Source organism: Urocampus carinirostris, chromosome 6 (genome assembly GCF_059441175.1).
Source record: "Urocampus carinirostris isolate Australia breed hairy pipefish chromosome 6, RoL_Ucar_1.0, whole genome shotgun sequence".
NCBI lineage: Eukaryota > Metazoa > Chordata > Actinopteri > Syngnathiformes > Syngnathidae > Urocampus > Urocampus carinirostris.
Window position 1 is genome coordinate 46294909 of NC_142354.1, and position 20845 is coordinate 46315753.

General features: G+C 46.1%; 1 protein-coding gene across 4 annotated transcripts in view; it reads left to right on the plus strand.

Moving 5' to 3' along the window:
* LOC148364906 (contactin-4-like) overlaps positions 1–20845 on the plus strand; it is a 70628-nt gene that overhangs the window by 12994 nt on the left and 36789 nt on the right. The window contains exons 1-4 of one of the 4 annotated variants that reach the window (XM_088339105.1): positions 9664–9920; positions 13810–13907; positions 18452–18584; positions 19101–19276. In XM_088339105.1, coding sequence (XP_088195231.1) covers positions 9880–9920; positions 13810–13907; positions 18452–18584; positions 19101–19276 — 448 coding nt within the window. In that variant the 5' untranslated portion in view covers positions 9664–9879. Of the gene's footprint in view, positions 1–9663; positions 9921–10322; positions 10435–13809; positions 13908–18451; positions 18585–19100; positions 19277–20845 lie in introns of those variants that run through there. The other 3 variants (XM_088339107.1, XM_088339106.1, XM_088339108.1) reach the window with 3 other exon arrangements.

The window sequence follows — 20845 nt, forward strand, 5'->3', positions numbered from 1 at the left end:
TCCCCCTTTCATTTATTTCACTGCCTCTTGCGCCTGCCATGTTTCCACAGGCTTCACATTTGAAGCACCCAACACAATCCCTTCCTCAAGTTTGTGGCCGCAGTTAATAATGACATTTGCATTTCTGTACAAAATGAGACGTAACATTCTAAGATAAAAATACCATCCCAAATCCAAAAGTCAATCGGTAATTGCTTTGTTTTTTATCCTCTGCTCTTGAATTTTCACTCAATTCCAAAGGTGACGTTTGCCCGATGGTGCCTGATTAGGAAAGCCGTCCCCTAACGAGGGCTTCCCATCATATCTCGCTTCGTGTACTTGGATCCCATTTTTCACAGAACATGAAAATGAACTGTAGCCTGGCCGCTTCCTTTCTATTTCTGGATGTTCACAAGGGAGGCCTACTCCATATTGATAACCATGTCGGGAGTGAAGGGGGGAAGGTAGCATGTTTTAAGGTAGCACACTTTCCATATGTCGGTGCTATTATCGAATGCACTGAAACGAAAAGTTAGGGTCACAAACGTGAAAACGGATAATGAGGCGTATCCCCAAATAGACTCATTTTGTGCTCAAAAAGTAAAATATGAAATGATAAATCACAGACAGGCATATTTCAAGATGTTGAAGTGTTTCAGTCCTTAAATTCTCATGAAACAACCCAAAAAGGAAAAATCAATTTAAGGGACAGGAAACAAGAAACAGAACCCACTCGCGTAACGTTACTCACAGTTTATTGGGGAGAAGAGGAATGAGCGCACCCTCGATTCGGGGATCGTGGGTCGCGGAAGTAGATTGATCGGAACCAGGAAGTGGTCGAAATCAAACGGATCGGGGGGAGAACAAGACAAGAGCAAGAACACAGGCAAAACGGGGATTCACAGGGCTTGACGTATCACCGCAGAGTTTGGCAGGAGTTTCGCAGACGCTCCGACAAAGGGCGACTCACCAGACAGCGTTTAAGTAGTCAGGGAGCAATCTGTCAACGCGTCTCAGCTAGTGTCCATGGGCGTGGCCAATTGGGCGCCGTGGCAACCGTGACAGGGAATGGCTTGTCCAAGAACTAAAAAAGAAGAATAGTCATGTTCAAAATTGACAACTAAAAGATGGGCATCACTAGCTGCTAATGTTAAGCATTTTTTTTTACAAAATACTAACACTAATACTAATAGCCAGGCATAATTCTACATGCTCATGTAAAGGTATTCATCTATTCAATGTACACAAATCAACCAAAACGGCATCGAAGTCTTGAAATGCTCGGACAGAAAGTGATAACGACACAGCCAATAATAAATACGAGCTTTTTTCAGCTTCCTCACGAAAAGTACGACATCAAAAAACCGCTTGGCATATTACCAGATGCTAATATTACGTGTAGTAGGCGTTTTAACGATAAAAACAGTTCCACTGCGGTAAGTTAGCCTTGTCGTACGTTAGCATGTCTACGTTAGCCAAAGTTTAGTGGCCAACAAAAACATGGAAGTAGAGAGACACGTCCACTTTTTAGAACTTTCCTTCATTTTTTTGTTTTTGTGCGCAAAAAAGATAGCTCTCACGCTCCCCCCCTTGAAAGCCAGCTTCACAGAGCTCGCATCACCTCAAACACCACATTATCACAACATGTCACGGTTGCCATAGTGCCCAATTGGCCCCGCCCGGGAACACCAGCTGAAGCTCGGTGACGGATTGGCTCCCTGTCAATATTTAAACCGTGTCCTGTTAGTAGCCTTTTGTCGGTGCGTCTGAGAATCTCAGTTTTTCCCGTCTTTTGCTCCCGCCACGATCCGTTTGATTTTGACTTTTTTCGTTCCCGACACCGTCATCGCTCAATGCGGCTGAGCAACTTACTCCCCGCGACCAAGGATCTCCGGATCGAGTGTGCGCTCCTTTCTCCTTTCCCCGATAAAACTGTGAGTAACGTTACGCGAGTGGGTCCTGTCCCCTGCTCTGGTTTTGACACAACATGCTGTTTCAGTTGGATATTTTTTTTTGTCTTGGGTGAAACACAAAAAAGGCATTCGTGCATCCAAATTTGTTGATGAAACAACGAGGTGATGGAAAAGCTTTGCGGGCAGCGTCGTTATTATTTGGCCAGCGATCAAATCGAATCCCCGAAGGGGCAAAAAGATAAGAGTGAAGAAAATGTGGACGATGTCTTGTCCGGTAAGGATCTTTCGTCTTTCCGACGGCGTTCGGAAATCCGTCTCAGTCGCGTCGGCCTCAAATTGCCCCGTCGCACCACCGTTCTTCTTCTTTGTCGTGGCTAGCGGTCGCTGACGTTAACGTTCGACACTCTCCATCGTGGAAGTCGAGTTTTTTTTTCAATTTTGACGGTAAATCCCTAGGAAAACCACCCGAATCGAGAGCATTTCCATTCACTAGGAAGCTTTTATCATAACACAGGGATTCTCTTGACTCATTTCTGCCCCTTTGACCAAAATGTTACAGTTGTACCCGTTATAGCGGATGTCGCAATTGTATCCTTCCGTGTACACTGTAAGTCTATGCTTTTGCTTCAAAGCACTCTGGGACCAATGAAACACGCAAACTAATATAGCCTCACGTGTATTGTAGATTTCTCTGGGACATTTCCCTTTTCTTTTCTGCCCCCATGACCAAGACCATGCTACAGTAGAGCCCATTATAATGGATGTCACGGTTGTATCCTTCCATGTATAGTTTAAGTCTGCTTTTGCACCAAAGCACCGGGGACTTGTGGTATAGAGCCTACAAAAAACCCCTCCTGCGTATCGCTCGATGTCTCCAGTACATTTCCTTTTTAGTATTCGTCTTCCCCTGATGACAATTCCGCAGTTGTATCCGTCTACACGTAGTGTAAGTCTTTGCTTTTACCGAGCAGATGGGACACTGCGACGGAGCCGCCGACTCTCGGAGCAAAAAAGCCAGTATTGTGTGGAGGCCATGAATTGAAAACTAAATAGCTCCTCTTACCCCCCTCTTGATGTCATGTCCTTCAAAGTCTGATTCATCAACAGACACATCATTTTTTGCATGTATTTCTATCCAGGGTCTGTTCTCTCCATTCTCTGACGTTCGTCTTGGCTCAAAAATGAAAATAGTGTGATCATGAGATGAAACTTAATACCTTTTCCCATGTCATCTAGATCCCTCGTGGCCTAGCGATGACGCATTGGATTTAGGCTTAGATGTATAATGAATGTCGTTACTTTCGCTTTAAAAAGTAAAAGGTACCACAAAATTCGACTTCAGTCATACTATAATACTAAAGGACCACAGGAGAAACTGTCTTAAAGCAGCAAAATGCGGCTCATAAAGACATTTCTGACACATGTGAAGTGCGGCCTTCCCGCAATCTGACAGAGGTCGGACGTCTCTTTACTCTTCCGGTCGTTATCTCACCCGTCACTTCTTTTTTGACACTGAAAGGTGTTAAAGGTGGCGCTAGATTCCCTGTCAACCGGTCCCATCCGGGCAAGGTCACCGCCTTTCCCGTAACGTGGAGTCCAATTACTGCACGTCGCCGTCTGCCGTCGTGCGGACCCCGTAGCGCTCCCTGGTGGAGCTCTGGCTGAGCTCTCCATCTAGCGGTCCGTCTACCTTTCTAGCCTCACCTGTGGTCATCAACTTTGGGTTATGACCAAAGATCCCGGATACAAGTGGCCGAAATGAGTTCCCTTCGCAGGGTGTCAGGGTTCTCCCTTAGAGATAAGGTGAGAAGCTCAGTCATCCGCATTGAGAGGAGCCAGTTGAGGTGGCTCGGGCATCTGATAAGGACGCCTCCCGGACGCCTCCCTCGGGAGGTCTTGCTGGCATGTCCCCCCGGCAGGAGGCCCCGGGAGTGACTATGTCTCTAGGCTGGCCCGGGAACTCCTCGGGATCCCGTCGGATGAGGTGGCTGGGGATAGGGACGTCCGGGCTTCCCTTTTAAAGCTGCTGCCCCCGCGACCCGTTCCCGGTTAAGCGGAAGACGATGGATGGATGAAAGAGGAAAAGTACCGAATTTGTGTAAAACAGACAAACTGAACGTTTCCATGCGCGTGATACATGAGGTTTTACCGACAGACGGCAAAACAATGAATCCAACAGGAATCGAACCCGGGTCGCGGCGGTAAAAGTGTTGGATTTCTTTCAATCGACACCTTTTTCACAGGCAACGCCTAGAATATCATTTATTGTCATTGACCGCCTTTTCCGACGTCACCCAAACTACCAGTGGTACAGCGCCTAGGATTCGGTGCTCTTGCCACCGTGACCCGGGTTCGATTCCCACCGCATCCCCGTCGTTTTCGGCCATCCTCGGTTACAGCAAGTGAACGAGCCTACATCCTGTTTCTGGTTGCGAGGGCACTCTTGTTGTTCTGTCCGTGCCTGGAAATGCGTATCGCTGTCGTCGACATCTACTCAAAAACCTTTTTTTCCCTTTCCGTCATTTTTTTCTTGCCTTTTTCTTTTTCTCCTTTTCCCCCTTTTTTTCTTGTCATTTTACTTGATTTTTTTCTATTTTTCTTTTTCTTATTACTTTTGTTTTTTTTCTTTCATTTGTATCTTTTTCTTTCTTTTTTCCTTTATTCATCTATTTCATTCTTTGCTTTTTTCTCCTTTCTTTTTGATTTTGTTGTTTTGACAGGTCTTTTCTCTCTCTTTTTCTCTCTTATTTCTTTGGTGGTTTTTACTCTCGCAGGGAGTTAAAACATTTTTTTTGTAAAATGAATCATTAAAAAGATGAATAACTACATTTCTTTTAGTTACAAAAAGATTCTCACTCTACTCTCTAAAATAACCATCAATACTCGAATAGATTTTGTTTGTCTATGAAGACCATCCACTGGAATTTATTGATTTAACATACTCAGGATTAAAAAAGCATTTGAGTAGAAAATCCCAATGACCTGAGCTACTTTCAGATCAGGTCCGCGGGCACACAGGTTGGAGACCCCTCTTTCCAATTGTAAAGGACCGCTGACAAGCCGGCGGAACACCAAAGGGTAAATAGCAATTCTCGCCATACCGACAGCTGCTGGATGCGCAACGATGTCAAGGAATAACACTTAACCTAGAAAGGAGAGGGACAGGAAAGTAAAACGGATTTTTGAGGAGGAAAAAAGCCAGCGAGCCCGATCATTACCCGGCCCGTTTTCTTCCCGTCCGTGGAGAAAAGTAGAGGAGCTTTTGCCAAGGAAATCGCTTTTGCTCTCTCTGGCAACGGGACGAGGCGGAGGAGGAGACTCTCTGACCTTGGAAAACCAGGACGCCGTCGCTATGGGAACCGTCCGCGGCGAACGTCCCGGCCGGCGAGGCGCCGACCCCTCTCGCCTCCCCTACGCCGATCGCTCATCGACTCCGACGGGACCGGGCTTGCCGAGGAGCGGCGACGAGGCTAATGAAGGGCGAGCCCAAGCGATCGGTTCCAGCTGAATCGGGACGCCCTACGCTAGATTTCTCAAAGTCGATCGACTCCAGGGCCGCCGGAGCGAGTTTGCGGGTGACCTCCGGCCCAAACCGCTTTTTGCGGACCGGAAAGAAAACGTTCCCGCTGTTCACAAATAGTTTTTGATTTCATATTTAATTGGACTTTTCTTTGAGATGTACAGGGTGTCATTTTAGGATCCCTTTCATGTTATCTTAAGTGAAAAAAAAAAGAATCATTTTCCCTGGAAATCAGGACATTTCTGTCATTGTGATTTTCTGGACCCGATTGGAGCGGCGCCACCCACGGCCTGTTAATGCCACACGACGTTGTGGGAGTGCGCACAGGTTCCTTTGCTAGCTTCAAAAGGAGCTTTTACTGAGGCTGGCTGTCAGGTTCAACCCAACACTTGTCACAAAACCTGCATACAAAAAGACAGAGACTTGTGTATGGTTTTTCTTGCAAGGAGAGTGAGAGTCTGCTTCAGTTACAATCCTCCTCTTACTCTGAAGCAGTCTTCTCTCTGCTTGCCTTTTATTTAGAAAGGAACGCCCTAGTTACAATGTGGTTTCAACCGCTAAGGGGAAAGGGTGCGGTTGAAGGTGAAATGTTCCGGTTGAAACCGGTTCTTGCGCAACCACTTGTTATTTGCAATGTGACTGATTAACTCTTTTCACGCTATCTTCAGGAACCAACCTTGGCCTGCGGGTCACATCTGTAACTGATTGATACAGTTAGTTCTCTCTTAGTTGGAAACTTCTGTTGTGAGAACATCCTATTTTGTAAGCACAATATTTCAGGCACACATAGATTATAGTAAAGTTGAATAACTTATGTACATTATTCCAAAACTGGCCTTTGGGCGCTTGGCCTCTAGCAAAATGATCCGTCCCCCTCCTCCTCTTGTTTGCCACCTCCATGCCAATATTGCAAAAGGAGCGACCGTTTCTAGTCCCTGAAAAGAATGATCCTGGAAAATGGAATCTGCTTCCACGAGAGACGGACAAACCAGTGCAAGGACATTATCAAATAATGTGCGAAACGCTCTTTTCGGACTCATTGTTCCGAAGAATCGTTTTTGAGTGACTCCGTCGGAATCCCGGCAAACCGCCATACGCCATTGTCAGGCTCCGGACGCACCATCGTAGAACCGGAATCCCATTTCCCGAAAGGATCTACTCACGAAACGGACGCTGTACAGAAAAGGCAAGGTCATCGAGCTACTCCGATACAGTCTCGACAAGAAACCCTAGAAAGAAACGTATCGGGATTCCAACTGGCTATAACAAAACAAAACTTGAAAGGAGGTGATGCACGACATATACTGAAACACCACACCTAACTGAGGATGTGTTGGAACTCGAAAGAACTCGGGTGACCTGAATTCCCCTGAAGACACAGAACAGGACATAGAGGGAGGTACAGAACATGAAATTCTTCTCCGACTGGGAGTCGGTTTCCGTCCGGGTCCGAAGTGCCTCGTCACGATCCGCAACGGCTTTCTAATCAAACGAAACTCAAAAAGAAATCGACGAGGCACTTCTTTGACGTTTCATCATCACAATGGGCTTTATTTTCCCATCCGTTATCCCCTCCGAGTCGTGCTGGAAGCTGAGAAACGGATGGGCGAGAGAGAGAAGGGCGCTTTTATCGTTTCGTCCCCTTCAATTATTCATCGGCCGAACGTTGCCGGGGAATTCGGCGCGAACAAAAGCCCTTCTTACGGGCTAACGGGCCGCCCGTGAGCTTTGCCTCGGCTTTTTGGGGCTCCCTCGGCCGGGGGATAACGGATCGCGGCCAAAACAGCAGTTTGTTTTCGTCGGACAGCAGCGCCACACCGCGGCGGCCCGGACCGAAGAAGAATACGCCCTCCTGGTCCCGGCTTTCGGCAGTCGTCGACTGGGGATAATGGATCCTGGCCAAAATTTTAGGTGGGCCGCCTCCTGACAACAGGGGCTAGTCTGTTCCGGCTCGCAGATGATTTGGGTTTGCACGAGTGCACTTCACTTTAGACGGACAGCATGGCAAAAAACGAATTGGAGGTGGTTTTCCAACGTATCCCGCATGATCTTTGATGTTTTTTTCCTCAGGTGAAGCTATGTGGTTTCCCAACATATTCAGCGTCTGCCTTTCGTGTTTTGTAACTTTTAACCATTTGGCGTTTCGACATATCCCGCATTCTCTTTCGTGTTTTCTTTCGGTAGAGCCGGGTTGTTTTCCAACAATTGCCTCGCGTCGTCTACCTTTCATGTTTCGTTCATTCGCATCTACCGAGTGTCGCGATACGACGTCGCAGGGAAATCTTGTTGAGCTGTTGTAAGCGCGGCTCTGATCTCTCGGAATTGTCAAAGTCTTGTTTTGTTCCTCTACCCCGCTGTTTCTCAACTGGTGTGTCGCAGACCCGGAACTTAGAAACGGAGAGTCAATGACACTCCTTTACAGTAGAGGGCAATCGTGCCGCGCCCGATCTCGTCTACCCCTTCAGTCGATCGGCGTGTTTGAGAGGGACCGCGTTTCGTTTTGTTGCGATTTCCTTGGTTTCGTTTCCTTTTCTGCAAAACGATGAGACTTTTGAGCGGCCCGGGACTTTTCCGTTTGCCCTTTGGGCGCGAGACGACTTCACGACGCAGGGGAAGCTGTCGTCGTTGGTTCGATTTCTGTTTTATTGCTTCGGGCATAAAACAAGTACGGAGAAAACCTTATCTCGACTGGATATTCGCCAACACAATGCGATTAATTATGACCGAATGAATAAAACAGAAGAAAAACAAGCCAACTTTCCAACAGGGCTGTACTGTATGTCCGATAGACACTCCAACTGTTACTCAATGTAACTCAAAAATGATTCTTTATAAATGAACAAAACGTAAAAAGTACTTTCCAACAGGGAACTCCAAATGAGCAGACTATATTGTATGCGCAACATCGTATGGTTGCTGGATGTGGTGCAAAATGTCAGGAACCAGAACAGATACAGGACCCGATCGCGTGACGTTCTCACACAAGCCTTTTATTTGACGGGAAATGGGAAGTCATGCGCGTTAGAAAGCCGGTCCGACGTAGAAGGACAGGAAGCCAGAGACCGACGAGACCGATCCCGATAGCCCGAGTCGATATCGAAGGGATGGAGTCGATGACGGACGGGAAGGTACAGACAGGAAAGATCATGAATCGGGATATCGAAAGTAAACAGGAGAAAATAATAAACGGGACAAAAACAGACGGAAACTAAACCGGAACCTGAAATCAAACAGGACGACCATAAACGGGAACAATATTGGACTGGAGGTATCACAGGAAAACAGGACCGAGTCAAAACCCACGTTTTCTGGGGCAGAAGTTGGTTTGACGGGCTGACCAAGGACGCAAGAGAGCGCTGAGCTTTATATAAACAGAAAGTCAATCTCTTAACGAGCCGCAGCTGGCACCACATGGGCAGGGCCAATCGGGCACCGCGGCAACCGTGACACAAAAACAACGATCGGATCGTCTGAATAAAGCTACCGAATCAAAACAACCAAAATCCTTTTTCAAAATGGACGACCGGGCTGTCGGTATGTTTCGGAACCGTTTTATTGGTCCGCAAGCGGGGTGGCCAACACATTTATCGCGGGGTGGGGCCTTGTCCCCGACTGGCCACCCCCTTGTGACGCCACGGATTGCAGGCTATCTTTCATTTTCTTGTTCAATATGGTTTTTCGAATGGTCTATTACATCCGAAATGCGAGTCTTGCGGTGCAACGCGCGCCCTAGCGCATCACTTGCAACAAGCCGGGAGGGGGCAATCGGGGGGGCTGGACCAGGGGCGCTCCCCTTGGCTTTACGGGGCGCAGAGCCTAGCGGGCTCACACGGCCGGTGTTGTGCCCTTTTCCGACTCCTATGCAAATTCCTCCCCCCCTCCGATTTTAAATGAAAAAAACAACAATTTGTTTACACCGCGGGATCCAATGCAACCAGGGTTTCATTCACAATAAAAAAGACATTACATACGGATATTATAGTAAATCAAATAAATATTATTTGTGTACAATTAGTTGTGATTGCGGAAATCATAGCGTACAGTGACGTTGGTGACTTTTCCATCCGCATTAACAAACGCATTTTGTAAAATACGATCGCGCTTTATTGTTTAAATAAACGCGTTATATAGACTAGGATCTCCCAATTATTATAATTAGCTCGCTTTATTGTTTTAATAAGCGTTTTATATAGAATACGATCAGGGGGGGAGGAATTTGCATAGGAGTCGGAAAAGGGCACAACACCGAAGTCCGTTCCGATTCCGAGAGTCTGGAAGCCGCACGGAAGGTCCCACTCCTTTTCTTCGGAGTTCATTTCATTTTTGCGCCGATCGGAGCACGGCACCTTTTCTGCGGGGAGGGGGCAACAGAGGCCCCCGCCGGTGAGGAAGCTCGCGCACGCCACCGCCTTTGACGTGCACGCGCACCGACTGCAATTGATCAAGTCGCGAAAGAACGAGACGGGGATGCTCGCGGGGAGTTGCCGCGCCCGATTAGCCCGGAGAAGGTAAATCCAGTTTTGATTCCATTTGGATTTTCGCTTTTAGCCTTCCCTTAGGCTTTCCTGCACGCGCCGCATGCGAACTCGGCTAATTGAGCAGTCTTAAATGATGGACCAATTGATTTACGGAAAGACGGACTGTGAAGAATTGTCAACAATAAACAATTGCACGCGTCATTCTTAATTCTTTTCCCACTTCCGGTTTATTTCTTCACTATGAGCTGCTTGACGTTGTTTTTGCTACTTTCGTGTTTGATTTGCGTTTTGAAATTGCGTGCATCGCAAATTCGCCCAGATAACAATTTCTAATCCAGCGCTCCTGACAAAGATCCTGAAAAGTGCATCTGTACTTTCTATATTCTATATTCAATATCGAACATTGTGAGAGTTGTGTGAGTCTATGCGCTGTCCCTCAACGGGAATTGAAAGAAGAAGAAGTTTGGGATGTGTGAGTTTCCTCATGCGTGAGAAGATGAGCAGGACATTGTGCTTCAGCCTTTAAGAATATTTCTTCTTCGCGGTAAGCAAAGGACACGGCTCCATCAACAATCATCAAAAACCAAATCTGATGCGTGCGTCATGACGTCACTCCATAGAAAACGCCTTACCGCAATTTTGCGAGTAAGGGCGCTATAAAATTGTCAAATCTTAACAGGATAATCGCCAATTTGAAGGCTTTAATGTGTTGGTTGAGCTAAAGGGCCCATTGACTTTCCCATGATTGAAACCCAACGGTGGACTCCTCTTCAATTATCGATCGTTGGACTTGGATTTGAATTCATCGCATGCGTGAAAAGCCATCCATCCAATGGCATCCGAAAACAACAGTTTTGTCAAGTCCGCTGGGACGGGCTTCCACTTCACGTTTTTTCACCGCTGCGTTGGCTATTTAATGGGCTCCTCTTACTTTCCTGTTTTGTTTGGTTAGAGCTCGTTTCCCAACTTGTTCTGCATCGTCATTCTTTCTCAATTTGGTTAAGTGACAGTGAGTTTGCGTGCAGATTTGGCAGTTTGGACGAGTTTGTTTTTCAAACATATTTGGTGTCCTACTTCAATGTTTTGTTCAGTTAGAGCTAGTTAGTATGCTAACATATTCTTCATTTTTGTCCCGTTGGCGTGTGAGTATGTTTTGTGGGGTGAGCTCCTTTCCTGGGTCTTACTTTCATGTTTTGTTGAGTTAGAGCAAGTCGAAGTTCTTTCTTTCGTTTTTATCATACTTGGTGCATATGTTTTGTCAGTGCCAGTGAGTTTGTGTTTCAACATATCCCTTGCCTTCCTTTCATGTTGTGTTTCGTGGGAGCTAGTGAGTGTCCCAACGTGTCGCGGATCGCCATGATTTCTTGTTTTCGTTGGTTTGCTGCGTACGTCTTGTCAATGGAATCTAGTCGGTGTTCCAACACATCTTTTTGCTTTTGCCTTTTCGGTTTTGTTCATCTGGATGCAGTCGGTGTTTGAACACGATGTTGCAGGGACGCCTCATCTTTGAGTTCCTTGTTTTGTTTCCCTCCGCTATACGATAGCGATTTCAAAAAATCCTTCACTCAAATGTTATTGTTGTGAACCCGAGTAAGGTTTCACCGAGAGCTCCCGAGCAGCTCGTCGTCCTCTTTTTCCCATCGATTGTGCTAAAAACCAAAGTCGTCGGCTTTGAAACGATTTCGCTCGACTTTGTTGACGGTTTTTGGAAATTTTTAGTTGACACATTTGAACCCCAATTTGAATCCCATTTGGGTCAACCGCTGACTGAACCTTCACTTGTATTAAAACCTGACTTCCTGGTTGGTTATAAAAAAAACAAAAAACAAGTTGGTCTATTTTTGAATTTAGTCATGTAAAATGAAAATGATCATTTTGTCAAGTCAAGTCCTGTTTATTTGTTTGGCCCTTAATCACAAAGAGTCTCAAAGGGCTGCACAGACCACAGACTATTTCAAACTACAGACTATTATGACACCATCCCCTGATCCAAAACCTACATGAGGGCAAATAATACACAGATATTGTCCACATAAAATCTAGGTTATTCATATGCTATAGAGTAGAAGTGTGTTCTAAGTTTAGATTTAAACATTTCTACTGAGGTTGCAGATCGAATCTCAGGGGGAAGAGCATTCCACAGCACCAAGGCCCCCAATGAATTTCCCCCTTTGTTCCGGACCGGAACATAGGGGGAAATTCAATCCGAGGGAGCGAGTCCATGCATGATTTGGTATACTACCAACATAACCTTCAAATCACATCTTAAGCTAACAGGGAGCCAATGCAGGTTGGGTAAAATTGGGGTCATGTGATGAAACTTTCTTGTCTTGGTTAAACGCCTCGCTGCAGCATCTTGTACCACCTTGAATTCTGAATTTAGCAGCTCATGTCGGTTTCACAGACTCGAACTACCAACGCTGGCTTTGCATGCACTGTACCCGGTCGCTAATGCATTAGCGTTGAGAAACTCTTTGTCAAATTTGAAGCCGATTTGGGCCAAGCACGGACTAACCCACCGGTTAGATCAATGACCGGCGGACGTCCCGGGTTGTTATGAATTCGAAAAAAGAAAAAAAGGACCAAAGTAGGTGTATTGTTTTTTTTTTATTAACAACAGAAAGGTCATTTTATTCAAAGAACTTTGCTGCGGCTACCTTTTAGCAGTTAATAGCGAATATTGTATTTGCAACTAAGGCCAGTGTAACGGATGTGAAGTATTTATGCTAGAAATGTGCACATGGTCGCTAACGGCTAATGTAAGTCTGTTTGAAGCTAATATTGTACCGTGCAACTCGTGCTTTTGAAAAGCAAAACAAAGTAGCCTAGTTCCTGGGGAAAAAAAAACAAAAAAAAAGGTCATTTTGTCAAAATAACGCATCCGTGAGCATCCCATAATTCAGCTTCTGACGGCCGTTACGAGGAACTCCGTGACCTTTGGCAGCATTGAAGAGCTAGTGGCTAACTGCTATTGTGCCTCGTGTTGAAGCTTGCACATTTTGAAAAAAAAAAAAAAATCAAAGGTTCTTTGATAAAATAACAACATTTTGTTCAATGAACTCAGCTGCTAGCATCCCTCGAGTGGTTCATCCTCGCTAATCTAGAAGCCATTTCCAGTTTCACAGACTCATCATGCTGGAATTGTTAACACAGTGGCTAACCGCTAACACCTATCTATTTGAACCTCATTTTGCAGATTTTGATTGTAAAAGAATTCAGATTGAGTTCAAAAGCCTGTACAGATTTCCATAATTTATTTTAAAAGGAGCAAAATCTTCATCTATGAACACTAGCCCTGTTGACACAGTGGCTAACCGCCAACACGAGTCTACCTGAGCCTAATGTTTGCAATTGTGATTGGAAAAAAAGTACAGTTTAGAGAAAAAAACTGACCAGAAAGTAGAGTCGCTTCCTAAAATTTCATGCAGGAATGCCAACTGGTTCCGAAGCAAGAGAATGCGGTAAATATACATACATTCTAACAGAACCAAACATGAAAATAGGAATCGCATGACGCGTGTACACACCAAGTGCCTTACGCGGAACAAAACAATTAAGGAAGAAAACATGGCTTATCTTGGAATATGAACAGCTTGGAAACGAGCTCAAAAAAACAAGGTAAGACACATAATGTGTGGGGAGTGGGGACACGAGCTGTAGCTGAACAAAGCATGAAAGTCATCAAATGACATGTTGGAAGACTACCGCTAACCGAACATAACATGGAAGTGAGACACTTAAGAATCTGTTAGGCCAAAATGAAGTGAAACGACTCAAAATGCGGGGCCCTTAACTGGCTGTAACGGAACAAAACATGAAAGCGAGACACCGCCGAATAACCGCGTCATAAAAGACTTCTATGGCAAATAAGATGGATCCATCCTAAAAGCGTCTGGTTGGTTTGACCCGATGTCTTTAGATTGTTCCGGCCCATCGGATGTGAAAGCGGGCGGACGCCGAGGATGACGTCGCTATGGAAACTCCTGCTGCTGCGCGCGCTGCTGGAGTTCCCAGCAGGTAAGAAAACCTCTTTCGTGTCGTCGGCTGAAACGAAACGACGTGTCGGGACACCCGCGGGCTCTAACGGAACAAAAGCTGAAAGTGACGCGGCAAGAGAAACATTCCTACGCGGTGATGGAAGCATTAGCGGAGGTCCAGACAGCAACCGGCACCGACAGAACAAAACACTCAAGGGCGACCGCTCGAGATACAATCCCACACGCGGATAGAATGGACACCTTAGCTTCCGACACCGACCGGATTTACGAGAACGTGAAAGTAAGACGACGCGTGAAACGTTCACACGCGGGAACCGAACAAGAGCGTCCTGACAACGAGACCGTGACGTATAACAACGAGACAAAAAACACGAGAGGAAAACAAATACAGGATATGTCGGGGCACTTACTAGCTCTAACTAAACAAAACATAAAAGGACTATGACACGTGACGTACAACCAGACATTGACGGAACAATTAGGGACCAAAAAAGGTGGTCAATTGACCGGAATGAAAGTCCGGACCTGGGAAAAAAATAATAATAATTAAATGAAAATGATAAAAAAGCTCTCTTTTCGACTCGCGGATCTTTAGGACAATATAGCTTGAGGACTTAAAAATACCCAGAACATTAAAGGCGTCCGAAGTCGTACTTATTGTTTTTCATCTTTTGCCGAGTAAGCAAAGAAGGAAAAAGGTCCGAAGGTGGATCTTGCCCACGGCGTCCTCGGAGACGCCGTTATGTCAAAGGTCTTCCTTTCCGGACATGCTAATAGACGTCGCTAGCTTAGCGCTCGCGTTTGCTTTTTTTTTTTTCCCCACGTTGGCTTTACACACAAGTCTCAGAAATCCCGTCCGAGTCGTCTTTTTTTCGACGACTGGGGCCAAAATACCCTGTTTGTCGGCGTCGCTCTGGTTTTAAAAGGGCGGACGCGTGTCGTCCCCTCCGTGACCAAAAGGGGGCACCGCGTCCTTAGCGGTTTATTCTGCCCCGTTTTTCATCCTCTTCGTTTTCTTTCGGCCGAGTAACCGACATCGGTTCGTTTCGGAAATCGGCAACGGAGTACGTTCGAACGATACGCTAGTTAGCTGCTCGTGAAGTAGCACCGTATCTTTATTACCGCAATTTGTTCAAAGAATAATAAAATAAGAGTACATCATTTTGCTGATTTCATTTGCAGAAAAAAAGCATTACAAATGGGTAGTTTTGGGGGATTTTCCTAGAAAAACAAGATGGATAGATAGATAGTTACTTTATTCATCCCCATAGGGAAATTCGCACTTCCAGTTCTATCCTTGTGTTGAAAAATAAAATACAATCAAGATATAGAATACAAAAATAGCCAATATAACGCGTTGATATAGAGTATTTCAATGGTGCTACGGAAAATACACACCGTCATAAAAATAGGGTCATATGCAAATGTGGGAGTGGGTTTTAATGTGGGCTTTTACTTCTTGGGTGGGGTTAAAGAGCCTCATGGCATGAGGAAGAAATCATCTCCTCAGTCTGTCTGTGGAATAAGACTAAGCGATTTAGTAAAACTAGAAAAACAAAATTGGTCAAAAAAAAAAGCAAACTCATTTTTGGCTTTGTTGAACTCGTCCACGGCACTTAACGGGCAAACTGTCGACGCGAGCAGGCGAGAGGAGAAGAAGACCGTGGCGTAAAAAGGCTGGCCCACAATCCTTTTCATGTTTGAAGACATCCTGGAGGAGGACGGAAAGCCATGCCCCGCTTTATGAAGCCGGTTTTGCCGTGTAGGATGGACGGACAAACGGAGGGACGGAGGGACGGAGGGAGGGCGGTGACGGGCACGGCAGAGCCGATCGGCAACGCTTGCATCATCAGCCAGCCGGCGCTTGTTTGTTTCCCCCCCCCCGTCCTCTTTTGGGAATGGAACACAAACAGCAAAGACGTCCGGGGACCGAAGTCTCCGGGGGAAGCGTCCTCCGGCGATCCCGGCAGACAAAGTCCGGCCTCTCGTCTCTTTGCCGACGCCGCCGAGCGTTCCTCCGGCGGCCCCCGGGACGAGGGTTCGGGGCCCCCGCCCTAGAACGGAAGTTAAAGGGACAGCGCGTCGCGTCGTCGGTGGAATAGCGCTGCCGAAAGCCCGACGGAAGAAGACAAAGTGTCGCGTGTCCATTGAAAAATAGAGAAAGAAAAAGGGGACGACAAAAGAAATCAGACAAAAAGGAAATGAAAGATGTTTAAAAAGAATCCAAAAAATAGAAAATGGCATTTCTTTTCTGATTTTCCTTTCTTCATCTTTAATTTCTCCATTTTTCTCATTTGCTTTTTTCCTCCCTCATTTTCTTTTTCTTCCCGCTTTCCTATTGGCCTCTTTCTGATTTCTTCTTGTAAATGGGATTTCTTTTTGTTTATTTTTTGAGAAGGGCTGGCTAAAAATGGGAAGAAAAAGCCTGCTTTTTGGAGTTCTCTCTAAAAATAGACTCGATTGCAACGTGCGGCCGTTCCTGTGCCTTCTTCATATTTCTTTGTCCTCTCGAGTTTGGTTTCAATGGTTACCCGGTTTTTACTTCTACCCTTAGCATCACTGCCAATCTCGGAATCCATAAATACAGCACAAAAGTACCGTATTGTATTGCCCACTCCATAAGTCTTTAGGAAGCACAAGAGATGCTGAATGAAGAGAACGGTACCGTGGGAGGTCGTTCATCCGTTGGAATATCAACATTTTGAGGATGCGGTGACGCAAAGCAGCATCTTATACCAATCTGAAGTTTATCGAGGTGCAAATCATTTGTAATTGGTGTAAGGCGGGGTGGCTGTATCCCGGGGGTCTCCCGCAAACGGTTTCTCTGCAAAAAGAGCAAGAGTAAACATCAATAAGAATGTCCCTAAGCTACAATTCGCTAACAAGCGAAAGCTTGGATAGTTTGTGTTTGTTTTTTAGCACGTTTGAGAAGGAAAAAAACAAGTGTGGAAAATAAGCCTGGCGGGCGGAGCCTACTCTGTTCCCGCCCCCTCTGGGGAATATGCAAATGAGGCGTGTTTTCACAGCTAACGCGTCTTCTCCGCGGGGAAAGACAAACGTGTCGCGTGCGTGTCACGTGCGTGTAATAGTGTGTGATTGTGTGTGTGTGTGTGGGGGGGGGGTCTTTTGTAAGGGGGGGCGGGACTGTGACCTACATGGGTCCAATGAGAATCAAGAATAAACACTCTCAAGTGATAAGTTTCCTGCAAAATTGAGATAGGCACCATTTTATCCATAAAGGCTTTTCATTGGCTGCCACAGACTACTACGGGAGACTAGTAGACGTCCTCAAAAAAGCTTTTTAGCGAGGCTAATTTCCTGTCATGTTCTGTACTTTTTGCATTTCATGTTCTCTGCTTTTAGTGGAATTTTGTCCGTTACTTTTGTATTCTATATCTTTATTGTATTTTTTTTCTTTTTCAACACAAGGATACAGCTGGAAGTGCGAATTTCCCTACGGGGATGAATAAAGTAACATATCCAGCGGTGTCTTCCTTTCACGTTTTGTTCAGTTAGACGCAGTCGGTCTTCAAACATTATGTTTCATGGTCTCACCGTTATGCCACTTTCCTCATTGTTTGCGTATATGCCTCCCATTTTTTCCCTTCAATTTTTTGTTCAGTTAGAGCCAGAACATAACTGTATTGTTTTCATGTTTTTCTTCAGTATACCAAAGTAATAGTAGCTTAAGTTAGTGTGCCCCGCCTTATTTCTCATGGTCCTTTTTTCCACATGTGGTCATTGTTTGTTCTGTTGTCTTTCTTCCATGTTATCTTCTGTTAGAGCTGCTTGGTGTTGATATTGTTGTTTAACCCCCGCATGAATAGGATTTCCTGCCTCCTTTTTCATGTTTTGCCTAGAACCTCATTGTCTTTCAACATATTCTGTCTTGACTTTTATGTGTTGTTCAGTTACACCTCGTTAATATCCCAGCATATCCTGCGTCGTCCGCCTTGTTTTGTTCAGTAGGATCGAGTTAGTGAGCCTGCATTTTATTTCATGCGCTTGTCGTCGATGCTCGCTCATTCTCTCCATATGTGGGAATGTTTCTTGTTGTTTTCCTTTCACGGTTTGTTCTGTATAAGCTGCTCGGTATTCAATCGTGTCGCTTTTCTTTTATCTACGCCCGAGTGTTTTCCTTGTGTCCTTCCGTGTTTTGTTCAGTTAGAACGAGTTGGCATTCCATCATACCCTGCGTCTTTCTTTCTTTCATTTTCATGTTTTGTTCAGTTAGATCTAGCTAGCATTTCAACATGAAGTAGCAAGGATGCATCCTCAAGCTCGCGTTGCAGTGTATACTATCTGTTACTGATTTCCTTTCTCTGGATAAAGTCTTTTCCAGAATCTTCCTCTGAGGGATTTCCTTCTCCCGCTACTTCGTACGATCACATTTTCAATACCGATCCGATGTATATCGTTGATAAAAGAAAACAAGAAAATATTCCTTCAAAAACGAGTCTACGTTACAATGATATCATACATAATACGTAAACATGAGCCTAAAGAGCTGAAGCGGAGACTTTTAACTGCAGGCTTTCTTGCTTCCTTTCACGTTTTTTGCAGCGAGTCGGGCGGCGCAAAGTCCGGTGTTTAGCAAACAGCCCGGTAGCATCGTGTTCCCGGCGGTCTCTCCGGAGAGCGACCGGGGGGTGGTCTTTAGCTGCGAGGCTCGGGCCACCCCGCCGCCCGTCTATCGGTGAGTAAATGCCTATGCCTAAAAATGCTCTCTCTGTTGCGGGTTAGACATATCAACGACTTTTTCCTCGGATGTATTCAACTGTATTCTGTTCAACTTTTGCACATTCGGTACTCCCTGCCATTTTCACAGATGATTCAATCAAACTGAATTTTTTCGACCGTGCAACATTTGTTGTCGTACCGTTTGTTTATATTTGTAAAGCGCTATTTACTTTTTGCCCAGTTTGATGATTTGGGAACTCAATTATGTCTATTGTTGCCAGAAAAGGAAATAAACCCTACAAAATCACAACAAAATGAGATGTGGTGCCTTTCAAATGCAACAAATACTGAATAATGGCCTGGTAAAATTGGGCAAATTCCAGCGCCACACGAGACAAGGTCTCACGGCAGACTGGTTGAAAAACACCGGTGGAGAAGATGTTTGATGCCGGCCTTCGTTGGCCGACGGCTAGCGCTAGCCTAGCATGGAAGCCGCCCCCGATCTTTCCGTTTGCTTTGTTTTGTTTTTCAGCTGGAAAGTGAACGGCACGGAAATCCTTCCCGAGGCGGGGTCGGACTACACTCTGTCGGGCGGCAACCTCGGAATCCGCCGTCCCAAGAAAGAGCGAGACGCCGGCACCTACCAATGCACGGCCTCCAATCCTTTCGGGACCGTCCTCAGCCGGGAGGCCGGCCTCACTTTTGCGTGTGAGCGTCGCTTTCTTTCTTCTTTTTTTCCCTCAAGACGGCGTCGCAAGACCTAGACCGTCCGTCTCGCCCTATTCCCGGGTACTCGACCCTTTTAGTCGGCCGGACGGAGGTCGTCAAAGAATTCAAAGAGCTGAGGTGGTGAGATCTTCACCGGCTTTGCGAATTTGTGTTCCTTGACCGCGTCAGCTTCAGACGTGGCTGGAGAAGCACATCTCATAAACCCAGAGTCGAAATAAGATTTTCAAAAATGTTTTATCGACAGAAACGGTAACGGTGTCGGGTAGCGTGCGGGAACGGAACAAGGAAACAAACCGGGATTGCCAGAATTTAAAGACATCGAGACAGGCTCGACGGCACACCCTTGTCACGCGGTCTCGAAACTCAAATTTAATCTAAACGAACCAAACATGAAAGTGTAACAACAATGACAGAAAAGAAAAACGACACCGGTTCCACAGTGGAGAAATCCTGAAACACGATGCAGGCGCTCAAACGAGCTCCAACCGAACAAAACACGAAAGGAAGAGATCGCGGGATCCGTTGGAACGCTAAATGGTCAACGGACTGCATTCCTATAGCGCTCTTCGCGTCACTGAAGACCTCCGCAAGCGCTTTACAATGTGTTTCACACTTACCCATTCACACACACACTCACACACCAATAGGCGCATCACAGACAAACTCCGATTGAAGAAAAGATGACGCGGACACGGGGAACGTCGATGGAAGGAGTCTTGTTGAAACGCACGCCGTATCAAACGGAACAAAAAACATGAATGAGAACTACGTGTCGGAATGCGAACCGATTCTAACTAAACAAAACATAAAATGCGGACACGACAGCAGCGTGTCGTGAAATGGAAAGAAGGTCACTCGATCAAACGGAACAAAACGAGAAAAAGAGATGACGCAGAATTCTGACCAGCTGCACGTGAACAAAACCTGAAAGTAGGTCCCGTATCGGAACACTCGCTACTCTAACTTAAACAAACCTGAAAGGCAAAGAGTTGATAGAAGAATAAGGAGAGTGACGTGACCTCATACCTTTTAAGACGCGAAAGACCGCGATGACACCCGATGCACGGAACATGAAAGGCCAGAAAGTCCAGAACGCGTCGCAGCAGGAGAATTGTTTTTTGCTATCCGTAGGATGTCCGCTGTTTGCGAGCCGCTCGGAAATCTTCCCCTTCCGATTTTCGCGCTTTGCATAATCGATGCGGCGGCGGAGGAAGGGCGGCGGGCATCGAGCGGGTATCGAGCCAGGCGCCCGTCCGTTATCTCTGCGCCCCGGGGTTAGGGGGGGGGGAAGCGGACGGAAGCGATCGCCCCCCCTCACCCGCGCCGTCGTCTATCAAAAGTTGCCGACACCCAGCCAGCGCTCGGGAACTTTGCGCATCCATTTTCTCTTTGCTGATAAAAAAAAGATCTTTTTTCCCTGATGCTCGCTCATGAGCCGGCGCAAAGATCCTTTTTTGCTCTTTTCAAGAAAGCTCGGCCCGTCCTTTTATGGAACCTGTAATCGTGGAGAACCTTGCAGAGAGTCATCCGCACAGCCCGGGCAATCAC